The sequence below is a fragment of the Haematobia irritans genome, chromosome 2 (genome assembly GCF_050003625.1).
Source record: "Haematobia irritans isolate KBUSLIRL chromosome 2, ASM5000362v1, whole genome shotgun sequence".
Classification (NCBI taxonomy): Eukaryota; Metazoa; Arthropoda; class Insecta; order Diptera; family Muscidae; genus Haematobia; species Haematobia irritans.
Window position 1 is genome coordinate 165,631,647 of NC_134398.1, and position 23,692 is coordinate 165,655,338.

At 33.6% G+C, this 23,692-nt stretch overlaps 1 protein-coding gene across 4 annotated transcripts in view; it reads right to left on the minus strand.

Annotated features, from left to right (window-relative positions):
* tutl (immunoglobulin superfamily member turtle) overlaps positions 1–23,692 on the minus strand; it is a 478,391-nt gene that overhangs the window by 173,214 nt on the left and 281,485 nt on the right. For all 4 annotated transcript variants that reach the window (XM_075296786.1, XM_075296784.1, XM_075296785.1 and 1 more), the window contains exon 6: positions 20,501–20,742. In XM_075296786.1, coding sequence (XP_075152901.1) covers positions 20,501–20,742 — 242 coding nt within the window. The remainder of the gene's footprint in view (positions 1–20,500; positions 20,743–23,692) is intronic.

Genomic DNA, 23,692 nt, shown 5'->3' on the forward strand with positions numbered 1-23,692 from the left:
TCTGCGGCGAAGAAGGTGGACAAGATGGCTGTACAAAATCTGATGGCAGGTGTCAAGCGTGAGGTCCGGCAATTCGGATTTGGAAAAGCGAAAGCCTAACTGAATATTTTTCCTGAATTTCCTGACCATACTTTTTCCAGTGTGGGCTAATCACGGTAATGGCGTTTAAGAACAACAAAATTCATGCCACTTCTACTACTTTGAATACCTAAAAACATTTTCAATGTTGCCGAATACTACCACTTTCTCCATAGCTCGAAAAAGTGTATAAGATATAAGATAAAATTTAAATTTTATAGGGACAAGATTTAATGCTAGAAGGCTCCCTATAAAATGTCTATATTAAATCGTCTATACCAAAATCCTTTGGATTCAAGAAAACTATTTTTTTTTTTGAGTGTAAGTTTTAACTTTTCTTTTGTATTTATTTTCATGTTTTCTGGAAAATTGATATTAATGCGAGTATATCTAAATGACTTACTTAACCATTAAATTAAATTGCTTAATAAATTTTGTAACAATTTAACAACAAAGTAATCCAATGCTTTAATTGCAGCTAACTATGAACAAAGTCCTTTTCCTCCCAGATCAGAAAGGATGAAAACCACCATATATTCGACAGCTACTTTTATTTTTATTCTTGTGCATTATGTCTTATCTCCCCTCTCTAGTTTCAAACTTAACGATGAAAGTAAATATCACTTCAAATGATTTTTATTTCTATCTTCTTGAGCTTGGTAAAATAGAGAGAGAAATACTTGTAAGATATACTATGCAACGTTATGGCACGATTTCATATAGTCAGTTGTATAAGTGACAGGGCTTTATGCTATGAGACCGAAAAACTCAAAATATATAGGTGGAGATTTGTTGTAAAAACTTTCATCATTTGGTCTCAAATGGCTGAGTCCAGAAAAAATGGAGTCACCGATATGTCGAAAAGTTGAAGAAAATTTTGGAAGTAATTGTTGCTATAGAATCTTAAAATTTACAAATTGTATATTGCAAAAATTTAGCTTTTTTCAAAATTATGTTAAATTCTAATTTTTGGGGACAACATGTGGCGTAGTTCTGGATATATGCATCAGAAAATACTTAAAATATATGCATGTCATAAGGTAATTTTTTGAAAGTATTGTTTGTCCGGTGTATACAATATAGTTTTTTGGCTCTCAATATCAAGTTTCGTGACCACACTTAAAAACTTATTGGGAAACATTTGAATTTGAAGTCCCCCGTCTTATGACCCAGACTTTCTACCAATTGTTTTAATCGTGACGCATCATTGTTGGTTGGTCACCATTTTCGTTCATATGGGTAATTCAATAATTTGGTCGATTCGCGGATTGCGTCAAAAAAAAAATGAATCGCTTTTTTGTCTCGGTATATAATAGGTCCCACTTTGGTAAATTTATATTGGCCAATTTGATAAGCATAGGAATAAAATTTAGACAAAATTTTCTATAAAATTAAAATTTTGACAAAATTTTCTATAGAAATAAAATTTTGAAAAAAAATCTATGTAAATATTTGGTAACATTTTCTTCAAATTTTGGTAGATTATTTTTGACAGGAGTAACCGTGCTCAGGAGTTGGCGCTGAGCAATATTGTGAAAGAAACCATGTATTCATTGCCCCTCCTGACCTCATAAAATTGTATTTACCTTATCAAACAGCCACAGAGTTGAACAAATCATTAAATCATTGCACCTGATTGATTGAAACTGAACTCGGGTGCGTATGATTACTACGAATTGGCCAAAATGCAGATTTCAATACTAATACGCTACCAAGTACAGCTTTGCTTTACTTAAGGCGTACAGGGTTCATAGTAAAGGGTGATTCTTTTGAGGTTAGGATTTTCATGCATTAGTATTTGACAGATCACGTGGGATTTCAGACATGGTGTCAAAGAGAAAGATGCTCAGTATGCTTTGACATTTCATCATGAATAGACTTACTAACGAGCCACAACGTCGAATTTTCAGTGAATGGGCCCTAGAAAAGTTGGCAGAAAATTCGCTTTTTTATCGACAAATTTTGTTCAGCGATGAGGCTCATTTCTGGTTGAATGGCTACGTAAATAAGCAAAATTGCCGCATTTGGAGTGAAGAGCAACCAGAAGCCGTTCAAGAACTGCCCATGCATCCCGAAAAATGCACTGTTTGGTGTGGTTTGTACGCTGGTGGAATCATTGGACCGTATTTTTTCAAAGATGCTGTTGGACGCAACGTTACGGTGAATGGCGATCGCTATCGTTCGATGCTAACAAACTTTTTGTTGCCAAAAATGGAAGAACTGAACTTGGTTGACATGTGGTTTCAACAAGATGGCGCTACATGCCACACAGCTCGCGATTCTATGGCCATTTTGAGGGAAAACTTCGGAGAACAATTCATCTCAAGAAATGGACCGGTAAGTTGGCCACCAAGATCATGCGATTTGACGCCTTTAGACTATTTTTTGTGGGGCTACGTCAAGTCTAAAGTCTACAGAAATAAGCCAGCAACTATTCCAGCTTTGGAAGACAACATTTCCGAAGAAATTCGGGCTATTCCGGCCGAAATGCTCGAAAAAGTTGCCCAAAATTGGACTTTCCGAATGGACCACCTAAGACGCAGCCGCGGTCAACATTTAAATGAAATTATCTTCAAAAAGTAAATGTCATGGACCAATCTAACGTTTCAAATAAAGAACCGATGAGATTTTGCAAATTTTATGCGTTTTTTTTTTTTTAAAGTTATCAAGCTCTTAACAAATCACCCTTTATTTGTGTGGGAGCCACTATGGAGCAATGATTTGCATGTTCGCCTTTCATGCAGAAGGTTATGGGTTCAATTCCTGTTTCGACCAAACACAATCTTATTTTCAACCAAACAAAAAATTTTCAGCGGTCCATAATTATATATAGCCCCCATATAAACCGATTCCCAGACTTGGCTTGCGGAGCCTCTAAAAGAAGCAAATTTCATCCGAGCCAGCTGAAATTTGGTACATGTTGTTAGTATATGGTCTCTAACAACCCATATAAACCGATCCCGAGATTTGACCTCCGGACCCTCTTGGAGGAGCAAATTTCATCCGAGTCAGTTGAAATTTGGTACATTGTGCTAGTATATGGCCGTTTACACCCATGCCTAACTAGGTCCATATTGGTCTATTGTTATATATTGTCCTCAGATAAATCGATCCCCAATCACATAAAAATTGGTCCATATCAAATTCATAATTGTATATAGCCCCCATATAAGCGACCCCCATATTTAAATTCTGGCTCTCTAAGTACCGTGCAAAAGTCCATATCGATTCGTAATTATTTGTAGACTTATCTATACATACCGTTTTTATCTTATATATACCACGTATGGACTAGCTTACAATTTAGAAGACGGTGTTAGGAAGTCTTAAGATACCTTGCCATCGGCAAGATTTACCGCAATCCAAGTAATTCGATTGTGGATGACAGTCTTTAATAGAAATTTCTACGCTATCCATGGTGGAGGGTACATAAGATTCGGCCAGGCCGAACTAACGACCGTATATTCTTGCTTTTCTATAGAAAAATTTGTTAAAATTCTATTTCAGTATTTGTCAACATTTTATTACTATAGAATATTTGTCAGCATTTTATTTCTATAGAAAATTTTTTCAAAATTTTATTTCTTCAGAAAATTTTGTCAAAATTTTACTTCTACAGAAAATGTTGTCAAAATTTAATTTCTACAAAAAAACTTTGTCAAAATTTTATTATTATTGAAAATTTTGTCAAAAATTTTATTTTTATAGAAAAATTTCTCAATTTTTTTTTTTATATAGAAAATTTTGTCAAAATTTTATTTCTACAGAAAATTTTGTCAAAATTTTATTACTATTGAAAATTTTGTCAAAATTTTATTACTATTGAAAATTTTGTCAAAATTTTATATTATTTTAATTTTATAGAAAATTTCGTCAAAATTTTATTTTTATAGAAACTTTTTTAAAAATTTTATTTCCAAAAAAAATTGTTACAAAGTTGTATTTCTATAGAAAAACTTCTGAAATTTTTTTATATAGAAACCTTTTCCAAAACTTTATTTTCATAAAAACTTTTTCCAAAAATTTTTTTCTATATAGATTAACCCAACAAAAACATCAAAAATTCTACCAATCTACCAAATAGAAAAAAAAATCTACTATGTTTCGTAGTATTCCACCAACTGTGGCAACCGTGGTAGTAATATACATTTTCATATGTTTTAGGATAATAAAGCACATATAACCATTTTTCTTTTGTAAATTTTGTTTGAATTTAACGAAAAATGTTGTAAGGGAAATTGCAGGGAAAGTTATTTAGGAATTTAGGGGAAAGTATGGAACATTTTTTTCTCTGTAGGGTAAACCGAAAATTTTCTATGGGAAATGATACAGGGGTAAATGATACAGAAGCGATTTTTTAAGAGTGTATTTATTTTAAAAAGGTGGTGTGATTTCAACAGGCGGATCGGTAGATCGACTCAGAATTTCAACACCATCAAGAATGTATATCTTTTTTGGGTCTGAGATCAATATTTCGATGTGTTACAAATAGCATGGCTATATTAGTAGGGGATATACTAATATAGTCATGCTATTTGTCATGCTATTATAGTCATGCTATTAATGTAGTCATGCCTATGGTGTAAGGTATAAAAATCCGCAAAACTTTTGTTCTCTTACTTTCATTTAATTGTGATGCTTTTCAATAATCGTAGTTCCTAAAGAGTTGTTTCCAAAAAACGGATTTTATGAAAACTTTCCCAATAACCTTTCAATTATTAGTGTTTGGATGTGCAGTAACTACCCACCAGTAAGAAAACTTTTGGTTAGTGTTACAAAATTTAGATAACGTTTTTAGAAAATTTTAACTAAACAATATTACAAACGCTGACATCACACCGATATCACAAAAACAAGTAAATATTTTTCCACAAATTCAAGAAAATTTATTAGACATAATTAATATTTATCACTTCTTAAAGAAAATTTTGTAGTTTAAAATAAAAAAATTGAATTCAAATGTCTTTAGTACCATACGGGTACGAAGTTCATGATGGGATCATTTGTAGTAAAATTTATCAATTTAAAGAAATAATGAACTATTTGTAAGAAGTACGAATTTAGTAAATCTTTATGCTTCATTTGAGTATAATTTCTTCCCGTTTTTTAGTTCATTTAATTAACGTACGCAAAAAAATTACACTAGTTTACAAAAAAAATTTTTCATTTTTCAACTCACCCACACAAAAATGCCTCATGGCGACAGAGAAATGCATTTTTGTTAGGGTTGCTTATAACTTTGTCATTTTTCTTCTAGTTGGCCTTATTACTTACGTTAGAGTATTATCTATACGATCATGAAGAGAAACACAACGTTTATACTTTTCTGGCGGAAAAGGTCCATTGTAAAATACGATTTTTTTTCTTTGAAAATTTGGCTTTTTTGCATCGATATATTTTGAACCACTTATCACAGATTCAGTTATACACGATTATTCGTCATCTTAATACCTTTCATTTAAATATCAACAACTATATAATCGGACATTTCTAACTCGAGATATAATTTGTTTAGTGAAAAAAAAAGAGCGAAAAAGTAAAAATAAAGGGATATCTCAAAAACTGTTCCATAAAAAAATTTTAAACATTTTTTTTTTTTCAAATTCAGCAGACCAAAATAGATAAGAAAAGTCGACTCTCATCAAGTGTACATTTTCAGTGTAAATTAGTGTTATTAGAGTAAAGGAAACTTTCTCCAAAAATAATAATTCCTTGAACTAAAATAAAGTTAAATTGCCTTAAGTGAAATAGAGGGTTCACTTTTGTTGAGTGTATACAACCAATTGTGAGATGACATGTTTAAGGCTAAATAAATGGGCGGAAGCAGCTCTGAAGATCCTCCATAACTATTAACTTACGCTGTTATACAAGAAAAATGAAAGCTTAACTAAATTGAAAACAATTTATTTTTTACCAAATACATATAAAAGGGATCGTTGGCTTAATGCTTTTGTATAAAAAACACATTATTTTGCAGTGGCTAATATAGGGTTTATTATTCATTTTTTTGTTTGTAAACTAAACAACGACATAAAATTTGATGTAATGATATTTTTTAGCCCTAATGGTTTAGCGGCAACCCAAAAATATAAAAAAAATTCAAAATCATCAACCTTAAATCAACAACCACGCATGAAACCTTGGACCCAACATCCAATAGCAATTTTAGGCAATATGGTTTATTTGTAGGTAAATTTTCTAATTTTGGGGTAATGGTATAGGCCTGGTGTGTGAGTGTTGTTGTTTGTTTTTTGCTTTAGATTCTAAATAAATTTAGATTTTTCATATGTGGAATATTACCCAGAGGTTATCCTAATATGAGCCATCAACACCACAGCCACCACTAGTACAACTTCTACTTTGTTCTCTCACCACCATCATTGCATATAACAACTGCTTCTCAGAGCCCACATCAACCACAACTAATAGCCACACTTAAGTTTGAATATTCTAAACGAGTGAGAGAGAGAATATATGAGTGCGAATCTCACTACACAAATTCGCGTGCTAGCGTATATGTGTGTGTGTTGATGCGTATGTTCTACAGTTGAACATGTTGCCCATCAAAATTCATGTGACTTCCGTTTCGTGTGTGCATATTTTGAGCTTAAATTATTTTTGTTTGTATAATGTATGTTAGCATTAGAGTTGGATATTAGCTAAAGCGAATGACTTTAAGAGAGCAACAACAACAACATGAATATCAGGAATAACAGTAGCAGTGGCAGCTGCGTTAGCTGCGATATCACCCTAAGCGCTAAATACTAAAGTCTTTGAAGGATTATAGGCGCCAATGTTTGCTGGGGTGAGGTTTTTTTTGTGGCTGCCTAAGCACATGGGTTCCCAATAGCCTTGGAGGCACCATACTCATACCATTATGAAACAAAGTTTGTTTGCCACAAAGAAAATTAAGCTTAACTCTTGTTAGTTGGCTGCTCTCTGGCACATGTATGAGTAAACATGCTAATGTTCACATTGAAAGCCACGTTGGAGTGTGCAAAAAACAGTGTTAGTTAAAATTTCAAATGGAGTAACTTGAAAAGTTTTGATTCACTTGTGAGAGAAATAAATTTTAATTTTAACAAACATTTTTTTTTTGTAAATTAAATATGTTGCCTATATTATCTTTAAAGATTTCCCTAAGAAAGAATAAGAAAGAAATTTCCAAAATAATAGAATATTTTAAATTATTTTAAAAATAATTTCGCCAGATTTTCCTTGATCGTAAATATCACTGAAATTTTCTTTGAATTAAATTATTTTATATAAAATAAATTTAATCAAAATTTGACAAAATATTACAAATTATATAAAGTTTGATGTAAATATATATTAGTCGGAGACTGTATTTTCGTAAATTTTTGTAACTAGGGTATCCAAAACCGACACCAGTTACTGGTTACATAGTTTAAGTGGCGCTTAGAAATGGGCTTAGCCGTAAAACCTAAATGAGAAAGGCTCTCAAAAAAAAAAAAAAATTATATGGAAAACAAAAAACCATTTTTTTTTTGGTTTTATTGGGGAGTAACTTCATTTTATTTTTGGAGTCCATTTGCATTATGGAAAAACCCCCAATACTTCAAATGCTTTGTTTTCAATTGGGTCTTTTTTTCGCTTTCTGACCTTGCTTTCCAAAGAATTATAGACTTTATTATCAACAAATGATGGGATTGAATTTAAAGGGAGGTTTTGTAGTTAGGTTTCACATACAGTGAAAATGTCACAACGTCTCCAGCAATACTGAAAGGGAATAATGCACCGATGCCAGACCTTTTGTTGTTTGGACGAAATTGGGATGAACCCATGTCCCTTTGTATGCAAAGAGGATATGATAACAATTGCACCGCATTGGCTTTTATTACGGAGTAGTGTGAGCTTCAAAATAAACCTATGAAAATTTCTTGTCACAGCTTTTCATCGAGAAACCCGACAAGTTTTACACTGATACCTCTCTCGCAAAAGGTGGTCGAAATAGGGAAAGACTTTTTGGACTACCCAGTACATCCATATAATCCTCATTTCTTAGCCTTTACAAAAATATATATGACGACGTTTGTCATTTTTATACCCTACACCATAGAAAGGGGGATTTATTAACTTTGTCATTCCGTTTGTAACACATCGAAATATCGCTCTAAGACCCCATAAAGTATATATATTCTGGGTCGTGGTGAAATTCTGAGTCGATCCGAACGAAACAAGCCGTCGCCTTGAAACTTGGGACATGTAGTTGTTATTTATGTAAGTCGGATGGTATTGAAAATGGGCCATATCGGACCACTTTTACGTATGGCCCCCATATAAACCGACGCTCAGATTTGGCTTGCGGAGCCTCTAAGAGAAGCAAATTTAATCCGATACCGCTGAAATTTGGTACATGGTTTTAGTATATGGTCTCTAACAACCATGTAAAAATTGGTCCACATCGGTCCATAATTATGTACAGCCCCCATATAAACCGATCCACAGATTTGGCTTGCAGAACCTCTAAGAGAAACAAATTTCATCCGATCCGGCTGAAATTTGGCACATAGTGTAAGTACATGGTCTCTAATAACTATCCACATCGGTCCATAATATTATATAGCCCCCATATAAACCGGTCCCCAAATTTGACCTCCGGAGCCTCATTTTGTCAAGATTTTATTTCTATAGAAAATTTTTTCAAAATTTTGTTTCTATAGAAATTTTGTCAAAATTTTATTTCTATAGAAAATTTTTTCAAAATTTTGTTTCTATAGAAATTTTGTCAAAATTTTATTTCTATAGAAAATTTTGTCAAAATTTGATTACTATACAACATTTTTTCAAGATTTTATTTCTATAGAAATTTTTGTCAAACTGAATTATATACGTATTTAGTCGGCCTTTTCTGTTTAATATATACCCCGTATGGACTAACTAACAATTGAGAAGACAGTGTTAAGAAGTTTTAAGATACCTTGCCATCGGTAAGTTTTACCGCAACCCAAGTAATTCGATTGTGGATGACAGTCTTTCGTATAAGTTTCTACGCAATCCATGGTGGAGGGTACATAAGATTCGGCCTGGCCGAACTTACGGCCGTATATACTTGTTTTTAATCTTGTCTAATTATGGGTGGAAAATATCCAGAGAATGTATTGGAAATCATTTCAAATTTCTTAATTGAATGATTTAAAAAAAGTAATTATGGTCCTCACATTTTGCGGAAAAATTGCAACAAAATCCTTGATTCCTTAGCACTTAATACATTTGGCCTTTCATCTAATGTTATGTATGTGGTACTGCATGGATTAATTTCTTCTTTTTTTTTACACTCCAACAACTTCGGTGTTTCCAGCGAAAATGTTCTTTATTTCTTTTTGTTTTTTTTTTTTAGTGGGTCTTTTCTTCTTCTGCCTTCGTGCTTCATTTTGTTTCTGCTCTCGTTGTTTTCGTCATGTTGTTTAATTTTTCTTCTTTGGCTTTTTTTGTGATTTATAACACGAACGTCATGCAACATTTAAACAAGCAGTTGATGCCTTGGGGTTTGAATTGTTATTTAGGGGTAAAAGTTAGGGAGGGTTTATTCAAAAATTTTTGGTATAGGGGGAATGGGCTGTTTTGGGGCTGGAGAAAATTGGGCCTTCTCCCTTCAGTCTTCATTTATCATATTATTATTGAATTGTATGTTATTCGCATGGTATGTAGGTGGAGAGTTTTAAGGTTTTCATATTTCTTGAGTAGCTTCGGGGGTGAGCTAAAGGTTTTTTTTAGGTATGTAGCACTTTAAACTTGGTTATTAGATTATGAAAAATATGCGGCATTTAGCAGATGAGGAAGCAATTTTGTTTCTAACTGTCATCTTAATTTGAAGGTTTATTAGACAAAATGGAAATGTATGCGGATTTTTTTTGGTAAGGATTTAAGGTATTTTGAAAGTCGTGAGATCCTATTTTAAAATGTGAAACAAAAAAAAAAAAAAAATGAGAGGGCTTATGATAATAATACGATAAAAATTGGATCTGTCAATGAGTCTCTTGTAAGCCTGAAATAATTTCTACGATGCTGGCTTCCAAAGCATAGTATTTTTAGTGAATATCTCTAATATTCTCTTTTTTGTATCTGAGTCTGAACGTCGTGTCACATTGCGGTACAACCACTTAGAAAAGTTTAAAGGCACTAAAAAATTACTGAGAGTGGACCATATACCGCAAAAAATGTTTTGGTGTTTGATGGAAGTAGGTATTGAACTCATAACGGGCAAGGTGGGCATGTTAGCAATTCCACAGTGGTGATTCCCAGGTCTCAATACTGTTTTTTTTGGAAATTTTCCCGATAACATTCGGTATTTATTTTGACTACGGTCGATGAATACAAGCGACCATCTGCCGTTACGGCGGCCAGCAGAATTACCATCGGCAGCGCTTGAGTTCTTGTGGGTATACAAAGGTGTACATTTTCATCTGACCTCTTTGGCAAGTACATATAATCCCTATAATTTTGATTGTTCACAAATTGCTCACAAAAAAAAAAAAATAAAATAAAAATAAGAACAAATTTAAAAAAGTATCATAATTTTTATTTTATATTATTTATAATGCTAGCCAATATTTTGTCGCAAATTCCATATCAGCAAGAAATGGATCGTTACACTTTTCAAGTATTTTTTTCAATATCTTCCATTCAATTTTGTTTATTTTAATTGTCCTTATATTCGGTAAATTTCTGAAAACTTAAATTTATTACAAAAACGTACAGCAACGGACTTTTATATATAACCTCTCAAAAAAAGGTGTACCATCCAGAGCACCAAATTCAATTTACTTCTATTTTAGTTCGTGCAATTATGATGTTTGATAATTTCTTAATAATATTTTTTGGGAAACCATTTTAATAATTTTTTTTTTTGGAAAAATTATAGACAAACGATACATACAGATTTACTGAATTTGTATTTCCCACAAAATAGATCAGGATTGCTAAAAACGTATAAATTTTACCAGAAATGCACCCCTCTTAATTTTCCTAAGGCGATAAAGAGAAGAATTTTAAACTTAATTTTTTCCTTCAAACTATGAAATTTTCTTTAACAATCCAGCAAAAAAAAGTACACACAGAGAAGATATTCAGAGTTTTGGATGTGTTTTTAAAATTTTGTGATATTTTTCCAAATAAATAATTTTCAAATTTTGTTTATGATTTTTAATGAATTCTAACGCCTTTCTGTAATGTTTTCAAAAACTCGCAATTTTTCTAGGCTTGTTTGTCCCAAATTTCAATAATTTGTACGATTTTATTAATTCTTACTCTCTTTTTTTAACCAAACAAACAATGTTAAAATTACCCATTAAAATATGAAAAAGGCGCGTTATAAAAAAAATGATTTACAAGAACAATATATTTGGGAGGATATTTTTGGAAGTACTTTTAAAGGTTTGCCTCTAAAACAACTTTGAAATTTTTTTCTGGGAAGTGAAAAAAATTGTGTCTAAAAAATGTTCTTGATTTTTATACCCTGCGTCACACAGTGGAACAGGGTATTATATGTTAGTGCATATGTTTGCAACACCCAGAAGGAGACGAGATAGACACATGGTGTCTTTGGCAATAATGCTCAGGGTGGGTCCCTGAGTCGAGCTAGCCATGTCCGTCTGTCCGTCCGTCCGTCTGTCTGTCCGTGAACAGATTTTTGTGATCAAAGTCTAGGTCGCAGTTTAAGTCCAATCGCGTTCAAATTTGGCACAAGTTCCTGTTTTGGGTCAGAATATGAATCTATTGATTTTGGAAGAAATCGATTCAAATTTAGATATAGCTCCCATATATATCGTTTGCCCGATATGGACTTATATGGCCCCAGAAGCCAGAGTTTTATCCTAATTTGCTTGAAATTTTGCACCAGGAGAACAATAAGTACTATAATCAGGTGTGCACATTTGATTGAAATCGGTTCAAATTGACATATAGCTCTCATATACATCTTTCGCCCGATATAGACTTATATGGCCCCAGAAGTCAGAGTTTTAGCCCAATTTGGTTGAAATTTTGCACTAGAAGTAGTCAAGTGTGCTAAATTTTATTGAAATCGCTTCAGATTTAGATATAGTTCCCATATATATCTTTCGACCGACTTTCCGTCATATGACCACAGAGTTCAAAGTTGTAGTCCGATTTAAGTGAAATTCTTCACAGGGAGTAGAATTAAAATACTAAGTATGCATGTCAAATTTGGTTGAAATCGGTTCAGATTTCTATATAGCTTGCATATATATGCTTTTATATGCAAAAATGACCAAAATACCCACATTTTCCTTATAAAATCGCCACTGCTAAGTCGAAAACTTGTGACTCAAGTGACTCAAATTTGAAGGTGTGTGTGTAGAATGTTGCTCCTATTTTGATTTTGGAATTCACTCTTCAGTTGTCAAAATGGCGTCCAAGCAAGCAGAGCAGCGTATCAAAATTTTGCTCGCGCAAATCCGAAAATCCGAGCTACTCGCACGCAAAGCTGGCAAAATCGCTAAAAGTTGCCAAATCAACCGTTACAAATGTAATTAAAGTGTTTGGGGAACGTTTGTCGACAGCCAGGAAGTCTGGATCGGGGGGAAATCGAAAACCGGAAGGCGCTGAGACGACAAAGAGAGTTGCCGGTAGTTTCAAGCGAAACCCTAACCTCTCTCTTCGAGATGCCGCAAATAAGCTGGGTGTATCATCTACAACCGTGCATCGAGCCAAAAAACGAGCCGGACTATCGACTTACAAGAAGGTAGTGACTCCAAATCGCGATGATAAACAAAATACGATGGCCAAAGCGCGATCCCGGAGGCTGTACACGACGATGCTGACGAAGTTTGACTGCGTGGTAATGGACGACGAAACCTACGTCAAAGCCGACTACAAGCAGCTTCCGGGACAGGAGTTTTATACGGCAAAAGGAAGGGGAAAGGTAGCAGATATTTTCAAGCACATAAAACTGTCAAAGTTCGCAAAGAAATATCTGGTTTGGCAAGCCATCTCTACCTGTGGCTTGAAAAGCAGCATTTTCATAGCTTCTGGGACTGTCAACGAAGAAATGTACGTCAAAGAGTGTTTGAATAAACGTCTGCTGCCTTTCCTGAAGAAACGCGGTTGTTCCGTACTGTTTTGGCCGGATTTGGCATCTTGCCATTACGGTAAAAAGGCCATGGAGTGGTACGCCGCCAACAACGTGCAGGTGGTTCCCAAGGACAAGAACCCTCCCAACACTCCAGAGCTCCGCCCAATTGAGAAATACTGGGCTATTGTCAAGCGGAACCTAAAAAAGACCAAAAAAACTGTTAAGGACGAGCAGCAGTTCAAGTCAAACTGGCTTTCTACGGCGAAGAAGGTGCACAAGGTGGCTGTACAAAATCTGATGGCAGGTGTCAAGCGTGAGGCCCGGCAATTCGGATTTGGAAAAGCGAAAGCCTAACTGAATATTTTTCCTGAATTTTATACTAATTGAACTTGAAAAAGAAATTTAATTTGATTTTTTAAATAAACGATTTCACCGATTTACACGCGTTTTCCCTTGACCAAATTGTGACCGTATCACCCTTTATCGACCGATAAATCATAAATACACGTTTGAGAAGTTGCCTCAAAATTCCTTCAGATTAAAATGTTTTCCATATTTTTTTACTAACATAGTGTGCAATCGCAGGGCATTAACCGACTTACATTTTAAGTCTATAGATTACAAATTTTGTTCAGATGGAGTCAGATTTAAATGCATGTATTTGGGACAAAAACCTTTATATATAGCATCCAACACATTTGACGGATTTGATATAGTATCGAAAATGTGGATTTACAAAGTGGTGCAGGATATAATATAGTGGGCCCCACTCGACTTTAGACTTTCCTTACTTGTTTAATGTAAATAATGGCTGAGGAAAAATTTCCAAGGCTCCCAATTTGGATGACCAGAAATATCAGTCGATATGAATAGTCCTAAAAACTCCAAAATATTCAAATAACATATTTCCTACAATACTATTCATCATATTATTCTGAAAAACTATAATTTTTGTTAACATTTTAAATATAAATGTACTTCCGACTAAATTAAAACTGAGTTTTGTGTATAAGTTTCTCTAAAGGCGTTAATTATTCCACAAAATAAACTGTAACTGTCAACTGTGAGCTTCATCATGTACATAGTCATGATGAAGCTCAAGGGTATAATGAGGGAATTTTATTACTATTATTTTTTTTTTTTTTACTCACAAAACTTCACCCTCAATTATGTTTTTTTAGCATTCATTTTATTTAGATAATAATGTCTATAAATTTAAAAATCCTTTGCCTCTGATAGCATTACTACATATTTTGTAAAGTTTTTTTTTTTTTTTTTTGCCCATTTAACTGTGTCGAAAACTTTATCATTTAGAAACCCCACGTCCGCTCGTTAGTCATTAATTTTCAAAAGAACTTGTATTTCTAATTTAATGGTTTTGTATCATTGTACAAAGTTCTACATTTCATTATGTTTAATTTTGGAAAATAGAAAGTTCTTTGCTTTTTTTCTAAATGAGTATATGAAAGCTTTGTAAATTTTTGTTTGAGAAGGGAGAGGAAAACTAAGTTATAAAAAATACCAAAATGGAATTTATTAGGATGTGGAAACAAAATGTTCTCTTGTCTAAATATTTGAATATCAATTAAAAATCATAAATAAGTTATCCTTTAATATTCATACCCCTTACCATCATCATCATCTATTATCCTTGAACCTGTTTTGTATTGGAATTTTTTTGGAGGTTTTTGAGCTATTCATCCTAATGTAGTTAAATTTAAATACAGCCATAATCAACGTATATGCATAGGCTAAGCTAGAATGCTGTAGATTTTATACCCAAAAGGCTTAATTAGTGAATGCTATATTTCATTTGAAGATATTTTGATTTAACTCTCAAACATTCCTAACATGTAGGTGTATGTGTTCGTCATACACATACCCATATAATCATAAAAATAGACCAACGCACACACACACTTGCCTATAACCATATTCCCATATATGAGAGCATATTTAAACATTTCAACATCGTGTTGCTGAATGTATACAATTGTATGCCCAAAGGATATAAATGGTTCTAGTGTGAGCCTGTGACAGAGAGGGAGATAGGGAGAGGGATGATTTGCAAGCGAGTTCTAACATCGAAATGTTTGCGAATTTTAAAGTTTTAATTTCATTAGACTTTTGCGCTGTTTCATGTTTAGCATAATTAATGTAGTTAAATTCAAAATTAGTATATAAGGGATTTGTAGAACAAATAAGCGTACCAACGATTTTGGAATTTTTGCTTGGTAGTTGGGTCTTTTGGGATATACAATATTGGCCTTAAACTATAATTATTGGTTTACTGCATACAAAACTATGGTCATTAGGCAATGACCCAATTGACGAAAATTATGTTTAAAACTGATTGGCATTTAATAATTTTGAAAAATCTATACAAATCGACTTAGTTGACATTTTGATGTATGAAAGATTCACTTTAGATTAGAAAATTTGATTTTCCTTATCAAAAAGTAGAAAGTTTTATATCGAAATTATGTTAAGACCACTAGGGACCAATATGTTTCTATAAAGTTTTACTCCACACACAAAATAAGTAAATTATTTTATGAGAAACAAAAGTAAGTCCGAAAGTCGGATGGGTCTACTGTAATATACCCTTTGCCATTTTGTAGAATATTTTTTTTTTTATATAAATGTTTATATTCCCAGATACGTATATTTAAATCTGATCTGGCAGCATTTGTTACACTTCTACATAAAACTTTAATCTACTTACAACTATAATCGGCTCACGCCCTGGCACAAACCACAATGTTAGTAATACTTTTATACCCACCACCATAGAATGGTGATGGGGGTATAAGAAATATCGATTTTCGACTAGGTTAGGTTAGGTAAGGTAAGGTTAGGTTAGGCTAAGTTAGTTGGCAGCCCGATGTATCAGGCTCACTTAGACCATTCAGTCCATTGTGATACCACATTGGTGAACTTCTCTCTTATCACTGAGTGCTGCCCGATTCCATGTTAAGCTCAATGACAAGGGACTTCCTTTGTATAGCCGAGTCCGAACGGCGTTCCACATTGCAGTGAAACCACTTAGAGAAGCTTTGAAACCCTCAGAAATGTCACCAGCATTACTGAGGTGGGATAATCCACCGCTGAAAAACTTTTTGGTGTTCGGTCGAAGCAGGAATCGAACCCACGACCTTGTGTATGCAAGGTGGGGATGCAAACCATTGCACCACGGTGGCTCCCAACAATATAAAGTATATATATTCTTGATCAGGGAAAAATTCTAAGACGATATAAGCATGTCCGTCTGTCTGTTGTAATCACGCTACAGCCTTCAACTATCGTCCTGAAATTTGACACAGATTCGTTTTTGGTTTGCAGGCAGTTCATGTTCGAAGATGGGCTATATCGGCCCAAGTTTTCATGTAGTCCCCATATAAATCGACTTCCCGATTTGGGATCTTGGGCTTATAAAAAACGTAGTTTTTATCCAATTTACCTTAAATTGGAAATCTAGAGGTAATTTGGGACCATTAAAAGGTGTGCCGAAAATGGCGCCTACACACAAAGCAAATTTCATTAAAAGTCAACCAACGAAAAATGTTCATTAATATAACGAAACATTTTCGTTAATACAATGAAAATATTCGTTAATAGTACGAAACGTTACGTTGATTGACAGAAAATTCGTTATAATAACGAAAAATTTCGTTGTATTAACGAATTTGTTTCATTGGCTGACTTTTAACGACACATTTCGTTAATATAACGAAACTTTTTCTATTAGCGTATCGGTCCATGTTTTAATATAGCCCCCATATAGACCAATCTCCCGATTTTACTTCTTGGGCGTCTAGAGAGTGTATTTTCTATCCGATTTGCTTGAAATTGAAAATCTAGAGGTATTTTAAGATCACAAATTTCATATTTGGGTATAGCTCCCATATGGACTGATCTCCCGACTATGGTTAGTTTAGGTGACAGCCCGATGTATCAGGCTCACTTAGACTATTCAGTCCATTGTGATACCACATTGGTGAACTTCTCTCTTATCACTGAGTGCTGCCCGATTCCATGTTGAGCTCAATGACAAGGGACCTCCTTTTTATAGCCGAGTCCGAAAACAAATAATGAAATTTTAAACAAATAATCCGAATTTTTGATAAGCGATTCAACGATTGTCTCTAAAATTTGTTTCAAAAGGAAACCTTGCTTGTCTAAAATATCGTTCCTCAGAAAAGAAAACTCTTCTTGCAGTGTATAACAGGCGCACTGAAAATTCTTGAAACTGAAAGTACAATTTTTCTACTCGTAATCATGGCGGTAAAAATCTACAGGTTTTAGATTTCAAATCAAGGCGTTATTACATCATTTGCACGATATGTTTATGATTTCTCTAAAACTCAAACAAAATTGGTTCTTATAAATTCCGAATCTGATCTAGTCTTCATAGGTAGAATCTTAAAATTTATCTTCGGGAAGCGTACTGGATGAATTTATTTGCTTGGGAGAATATTTGTCATCAAACCCCCTCAAATTCTATATATTATCAACTAACCCGCTATGACGAAGAGTTACTTGAAGTAAACTATTATATTTGATTCATGGTGGTGGGTATTTAAGATTCGGCCGAACTTATTGCTGTATATACTTGTTTATTTGTAAAGCGATACATATGTATTAGAGGTATAGTTAAATTTGAGCTTTTTGAAAAGCAGTGGCGATTTTACAAGTATATAGGCTAGATCCCGCCAAGGTAGATGGTCAATTATTGGTTTTTGGACAATATTTGGCAAATTCGGGCACATTTACCCAAGTCGGAGCCTTATCTAAATCTTAACCGATTCTGTGGAAAGTCTGTCCTTAGAGTGTATAGGATAAGTATGAAATATCATATTTTATGGGTATAAAATATGAAATGTTCTACCATATTCTGTCAAATCTATCGTACATATATCCGTGCGCTATATCTAAATCTTGACATATTTGAACCAAATTTGGTACACATTGATAAACTTTTATTTCTTCCAGTAAATAAAACTTTGGCCTCAGGCGGTTCTATGAATCTAAATTGAGAGAAAAATATATACGGTAAACGAACCTAAATCTGAACCATATTTGGTACACTTGACGATACGATTAATTAATTGTACTCTTTTTGCAAAATTTGAAGGAAATCAATGTGAAACTCTGGTCTTTGGGGTCCAATTAAATCCATATGGGAGCTAAATCTAAATCTGAATTGATTTTTACTAAATTGATCATGTATAATAAGAATATTCCATAAGTCGGAATTAAAGATTGGCCTCTGAGGTCATGAGCAGAGAATGAAGCCGACCCATTTTTGTCGGCGGCGGCGGACACTAAATTTTTGCCTCCGGCGGCGGCGGCTTGACGGCTAAGCCGATATAAATTTGTTCACTCGGCGGCGGACAATTATCCATTATAAAATCAATTTGAAGTTAATCGAGTGGTAATGAGATTAGTTGTACAACCTATCTTACGAACAAATTTACTTTTCGTTCAAATTTTCTGAGCTAAATTTTTGCTAAATTATTATAGCAGATTAAATATGATTGGTTGTGTTGAAAATTTTGGAAAAAATACGACAATTTGATAAAAAAATTTCTGATTTAAATCGATATTTTTGATTACTTGGCGGCTAAATTTGAGTCGAGATGAGTCGACATATTCGGCGGCGGCGTCGACTGGCAAAAAATGGTCGGCTGCGACTGAAATCGGCGGCGCGACTCGGCGGCTTCATTCTCTGGTCATGAGTGTTTAAATCATCCTTGGAATATTTCAATTTCGTTTTTATTGCACTTCAAACCTACTTATTCGATTTTGTCGATTTGAATCAGGGTTTAACCCTCTAATGCCTAATCCCGCCTTTGGGCAGGCTTTGTAAAATCAGGAAGCTTTTAGTAAAACACACCTTAAGACAACAAAGATGGGTAAAATAAAAAGAAAACATAGTAAAATCTATTCAAGAGGCTTTGAATTTTACCGCATACATTTTTCTCGTTTCGTGTTCTTGCTTTTGTGTCGTTAACATTGAATATATAATCAGCTGACAAAAAAACTTGGGGCATTAGAGGGTTAAAAATACAAAAGTCGAAATTTAATATTACCAAAAGTAGACTTTGACTTTTGGTTTTTTCTTTTTTCATTACCAAAAATTGATTATTCACAATGTATATTTCGACTTATGTTCATACCGAAGAAAATTTCATTAAAATTTAGCAATCAATGATTTGAAAAAATATTTTCAATAAAACAAGGACATTTCTCGTTAGTTTTATTAAACTTTATCCCTACATGAGAACAGGATGGCGGAATCAGTTTACTTGATATTCATGTATACTCAATATTACCTATTCGAATTTTTGAAATGACAAAAAAAAATTTAATAAAAAAAAATAAATTAAGAAACTTTTAGGAAAGTCAATTAAAAACAAAATTATAAATGTATAATTCAGTATTTAAAAAAAAAAAAAATATTTGTATTAAAATTTATACCCACAATTAGTCCTTTAAATTTTTAAGGGCTATAGAAAATTACGCAAAAATGTAATAAAATAAAATTAGAACCAAATAGTATTTGTGCAATAAAAATAAGTTAAATGTAGCATCAGTTTAACGATGGAGTTTTCACTACGTACTTTCGATGATATGGTATTACCACTAAAATTGCCTTGAATAGAGGCATATATTCCATTGTCATTATCTCAAAGGAGAGATAATAGGTTTAAGCATAACACTAACAAAAAGAACAACAATAAAAACAATAATAAACACAATAAAGGTATTTAACAATTACAAAATAGTTGCTATTTTATTGTAGCTTCAAGTCTTATATTTTTGTACCATGAATCGGCATGTTTCTTATTTTGTTGTTGTTATAGTCAGCCGTTATTTGTTTATTACCCCCAAACACACCGTTTGTCATTGGGCTAAACACGAAGGATTACAATGTAAACAAGACGGCGGTAGAATGGAGGGTTCTTTCTAAGCAAACACATAAAGTAGGTGTCTTAGTTGTTATACTAACACAACAAGAAAGCACAAAAAACAACAACAACAAGAACAATAATTTTTGAATTAGGTTGTAGTCCTTCTTAAAGGTAGCCCAAGTCTTTTGTCAACATCGTAGACATCTCTATGGGAATAAGTAAAATAAACAGTCATAGTGGAGTGGGTTAGAGAGAGAGTAGGGTTATATAACACCCCATCCCAATCATCACCACCACCACTACACGCCATAAAATTGTGTTAATTTTTTTTTTTTTTTGGGAAGAGAACAAGGAATGGTTTTCGGGGGAATAAAGGTTAGCAGTTGGGAGGGGAATTGCTTTTTGGATTTTTGATGAATAATGGGTTAGTCATGTTAAAATAAAATTTTACCATGATTACAGCGCCGCCCGCTATTATAACACGGGCCGTATGGGAGACTTGTCCCTCACCATTGCGTGCAATGCAAGTATATTCTCCAATATCCTCGTGCCGTATGGTGGAGATCCGTAATTCGGTGCCATCATTAAAGATGCCAACAGTAGGCGAGGGATCAACGGGATTAGCATCTTTGTACCATAGAATTTCGGGTGTGGGTGTGCCATCTGCCTGGCAATTTAATATAATTGAATCACCTGAAAAAGAGATAGAGGGGAGAGAGATGAGAAAAAAACGAACAATTGTTATTAGTATTTGTCAGGTTGTAGTGGACTAAAATTAAAAGAGGCGAAATATACACATAAGCATTTAAAACAATGTTAACATTAATATACAGAATAAGATAAAAAATAACGATTTAATCTCCTTTTTGTCTTAGCTGTCCAAATATTTTGATACAAAAAGAAGACGATATCCTTCAATACAGCATGATACTGTGTTAATAGTATGATATAGCATTAAGAGAAATTTAGTTGGCTTTAGCTATTTTGCTCTCTTGACAAACATTCTGCATAGTCATTTTAAAATTCGTTAGTTTAGAAGACATTAAAGTAGCTTACAAGGCTATGATAACTGGTTCCTTATCGAAATTGAGTTTTGTTAATAGAAAAAAAAAAATTATTCATGAAGTCTCTCCCCCACAGGATCTTCATGAGATGACATTTTTATACCCTCCAACATAGGATGAGGGGTATATTAACTTTGTCATTCCGTTTGTAACACATCGAAATATTGCCCCCATAAGGTATACATATTCTGGATCGTGGTGAAATTCTGAGTCGATCTAAGCATGTCCGTCCGTCTGTTGAAATCACGCTAAATTCCGAACGAAATAAGCTATCGACTTGAAACTTAGCACAAGTAGTTGTTATTGATGTAGGTCGGACGGTATTGTAAATGGGCCATATCGGCCCACTTTTACGTATAGCCCCCATATAAACGGACCCCCAGATTTGGCTTGCAGAGCCTCTAAGAGTAGCATGTTTCATCCGATCTGGCTGAAATTTGGTACATGGTGTAAGTATATGGTCTCTAGTAACCATGCAAAAATAGGTCCATATCGGTCCATAATTATATATAGCCCCCATATGAACCGATCCCCAGATTTGGTTTGCGGATCCTCTAAGAGAAGGAAATTTAATCCGATCCGGCTGAAATTTGGTACATGGTATAAGTATATGGTCCCCAATAACCACGCGAAAATTTGTTCATATCGCTCCATAATTATATATAGCCCCCATATAAACCGATCCCCAGATTTGACCTCCGGAGCCTCTTAGAGAAGCTAAATTCATCCGATTCGGTTGAAATTTGGTACGTGGTGTAAGTATATGGTCTCTAACAATCATGCGAGAATTGGTCCATATCTGCCCATAATTATATATAGCCTCCATATACCGATCCCCAGATTTGTCCTCCGGAGCCTCTTGTAGGAATAAAATTCATCCGATCCGGTTGAAATTTGGTACGTGGTGTAAGTATTTGGTCTCTAATAATCATGCAAGAATTGGTCCATATCGGTTCATAATTATATATAGCCCCCATATAAACCGTTCCCCAGATTTTATCTCCGGAGCCTTTGGAGAAGCAAAATTCATCCGATCCGGTTGAAATTTGGAACGTGGTGTTAGTATATGGCCGCGAGGTTAGTTAGTTAGTTAGGTTAGGTGGCAACCCGATGTATCAGGCTCACTTAGACTATTCAGTCCATTGTGATACCACATTGGTGAACTTCTCTCTTATCACTGAGTGCTGCCCGATTCCATGTTAAGCTCAATGACAAGGGACCTCCTTTTTATAGCCGAGTCCGACCGGCGTTCAAAATTGCAGTGAAACCACTTAGAGAAGCTTTGAAACCCTCAAAAATGTCATCAGCATTACTGAGGTGGGATAATCCACCGCTGAAAAACTTTTTGGTGTTCGGTCGAAGCAGGAATCGAACCCACGACCTTGTGTATGCAAGGCGGGCATGCTAATCATTGCCAAAATTGGTCCATATCGGTCTATAGTTATATATAGCCGATCCCCAATCACACAAAATTGGTCCATATCGGTTCATAAGCATGGTTGCCACTCGAGCCAAAAATAATCTACCAAAATTTTATTTCTATAGAAAATTTTGTCAAAATTTTATTTCTATAGAATTTTTTGTCAAAATTTTATTTCTATAGAAAATTTTGGCAAAATTTTATTTCTATAGAAAATGTTGTCAAAATTTTAATCCAATTGAAAATTTTGTCAAAATTGTATTTCTATAGAAAAATTTTGTCAAAATTTTATTTCTATAGAAAATTTTGACAAAATTTTATTTTTATTGAAAATTTTATTTCTATAGAAAATTTTATTTCTATAGAAAATTTTGTTAAAATTTTATTTCTATAGAAGATTTTGTCAAAATTGTATTTCTATAGAAAATTTTGTCAAAATTTTATTTTTATGGAAATTTTTTTTAAAATCTTATTCCTATAAAAAATTTTGTCAAATTTTATTTCTATAGAAAATTTTGGCAAAATTTTATTTCTATAGAAAGTGTTATCAAAATATTAATTCTGTAGAGATTGTTGTCAAAATTTTAATTCTATTGAAAATTTAGTCAACATTTGATTTCTATAGAAAATGTTTATTTCTATAGAAAATTTTGTCAAAATTTTATTTCTATAGAAAATTTTGTCAAAATTTTATTTCTGTAAAAAATTTTGTCAAAATTTTACTTCTATAGAAAATTTTGTCAAAATTTTATTTTGTCAAAATTTTATTTCTATAGAAACTTTTGTCAAAATTTTATTCCTATGAAAAATTTTGTCAAACTTAGTTACATACGTATTTAATCGGCCTTTTTTAGTTTAATATATACCACGTATGAGCTACTTTGCAATTTAGAAGACTGGAAGTTTTAGGATACCTTGACATCGGCAAGTGTTACCGCAACCCAAGTGATTCGATTGTCGATGACAGTCTTCAGTAGAAGTTTCTACGCAATCCATGGTGGAGGGTACATAAGCTTCGGACTGGCTGAACTTACGGCCGTATATACTTGTTTTTCAGTCATTTTATACCCACCACCATCTTCAATAATGGCGCTATAGTCCTGAATTTGGCACAGATTCGTCTTTTGTCTTCACGCAGGCCAAGTTCGAATTTGATATA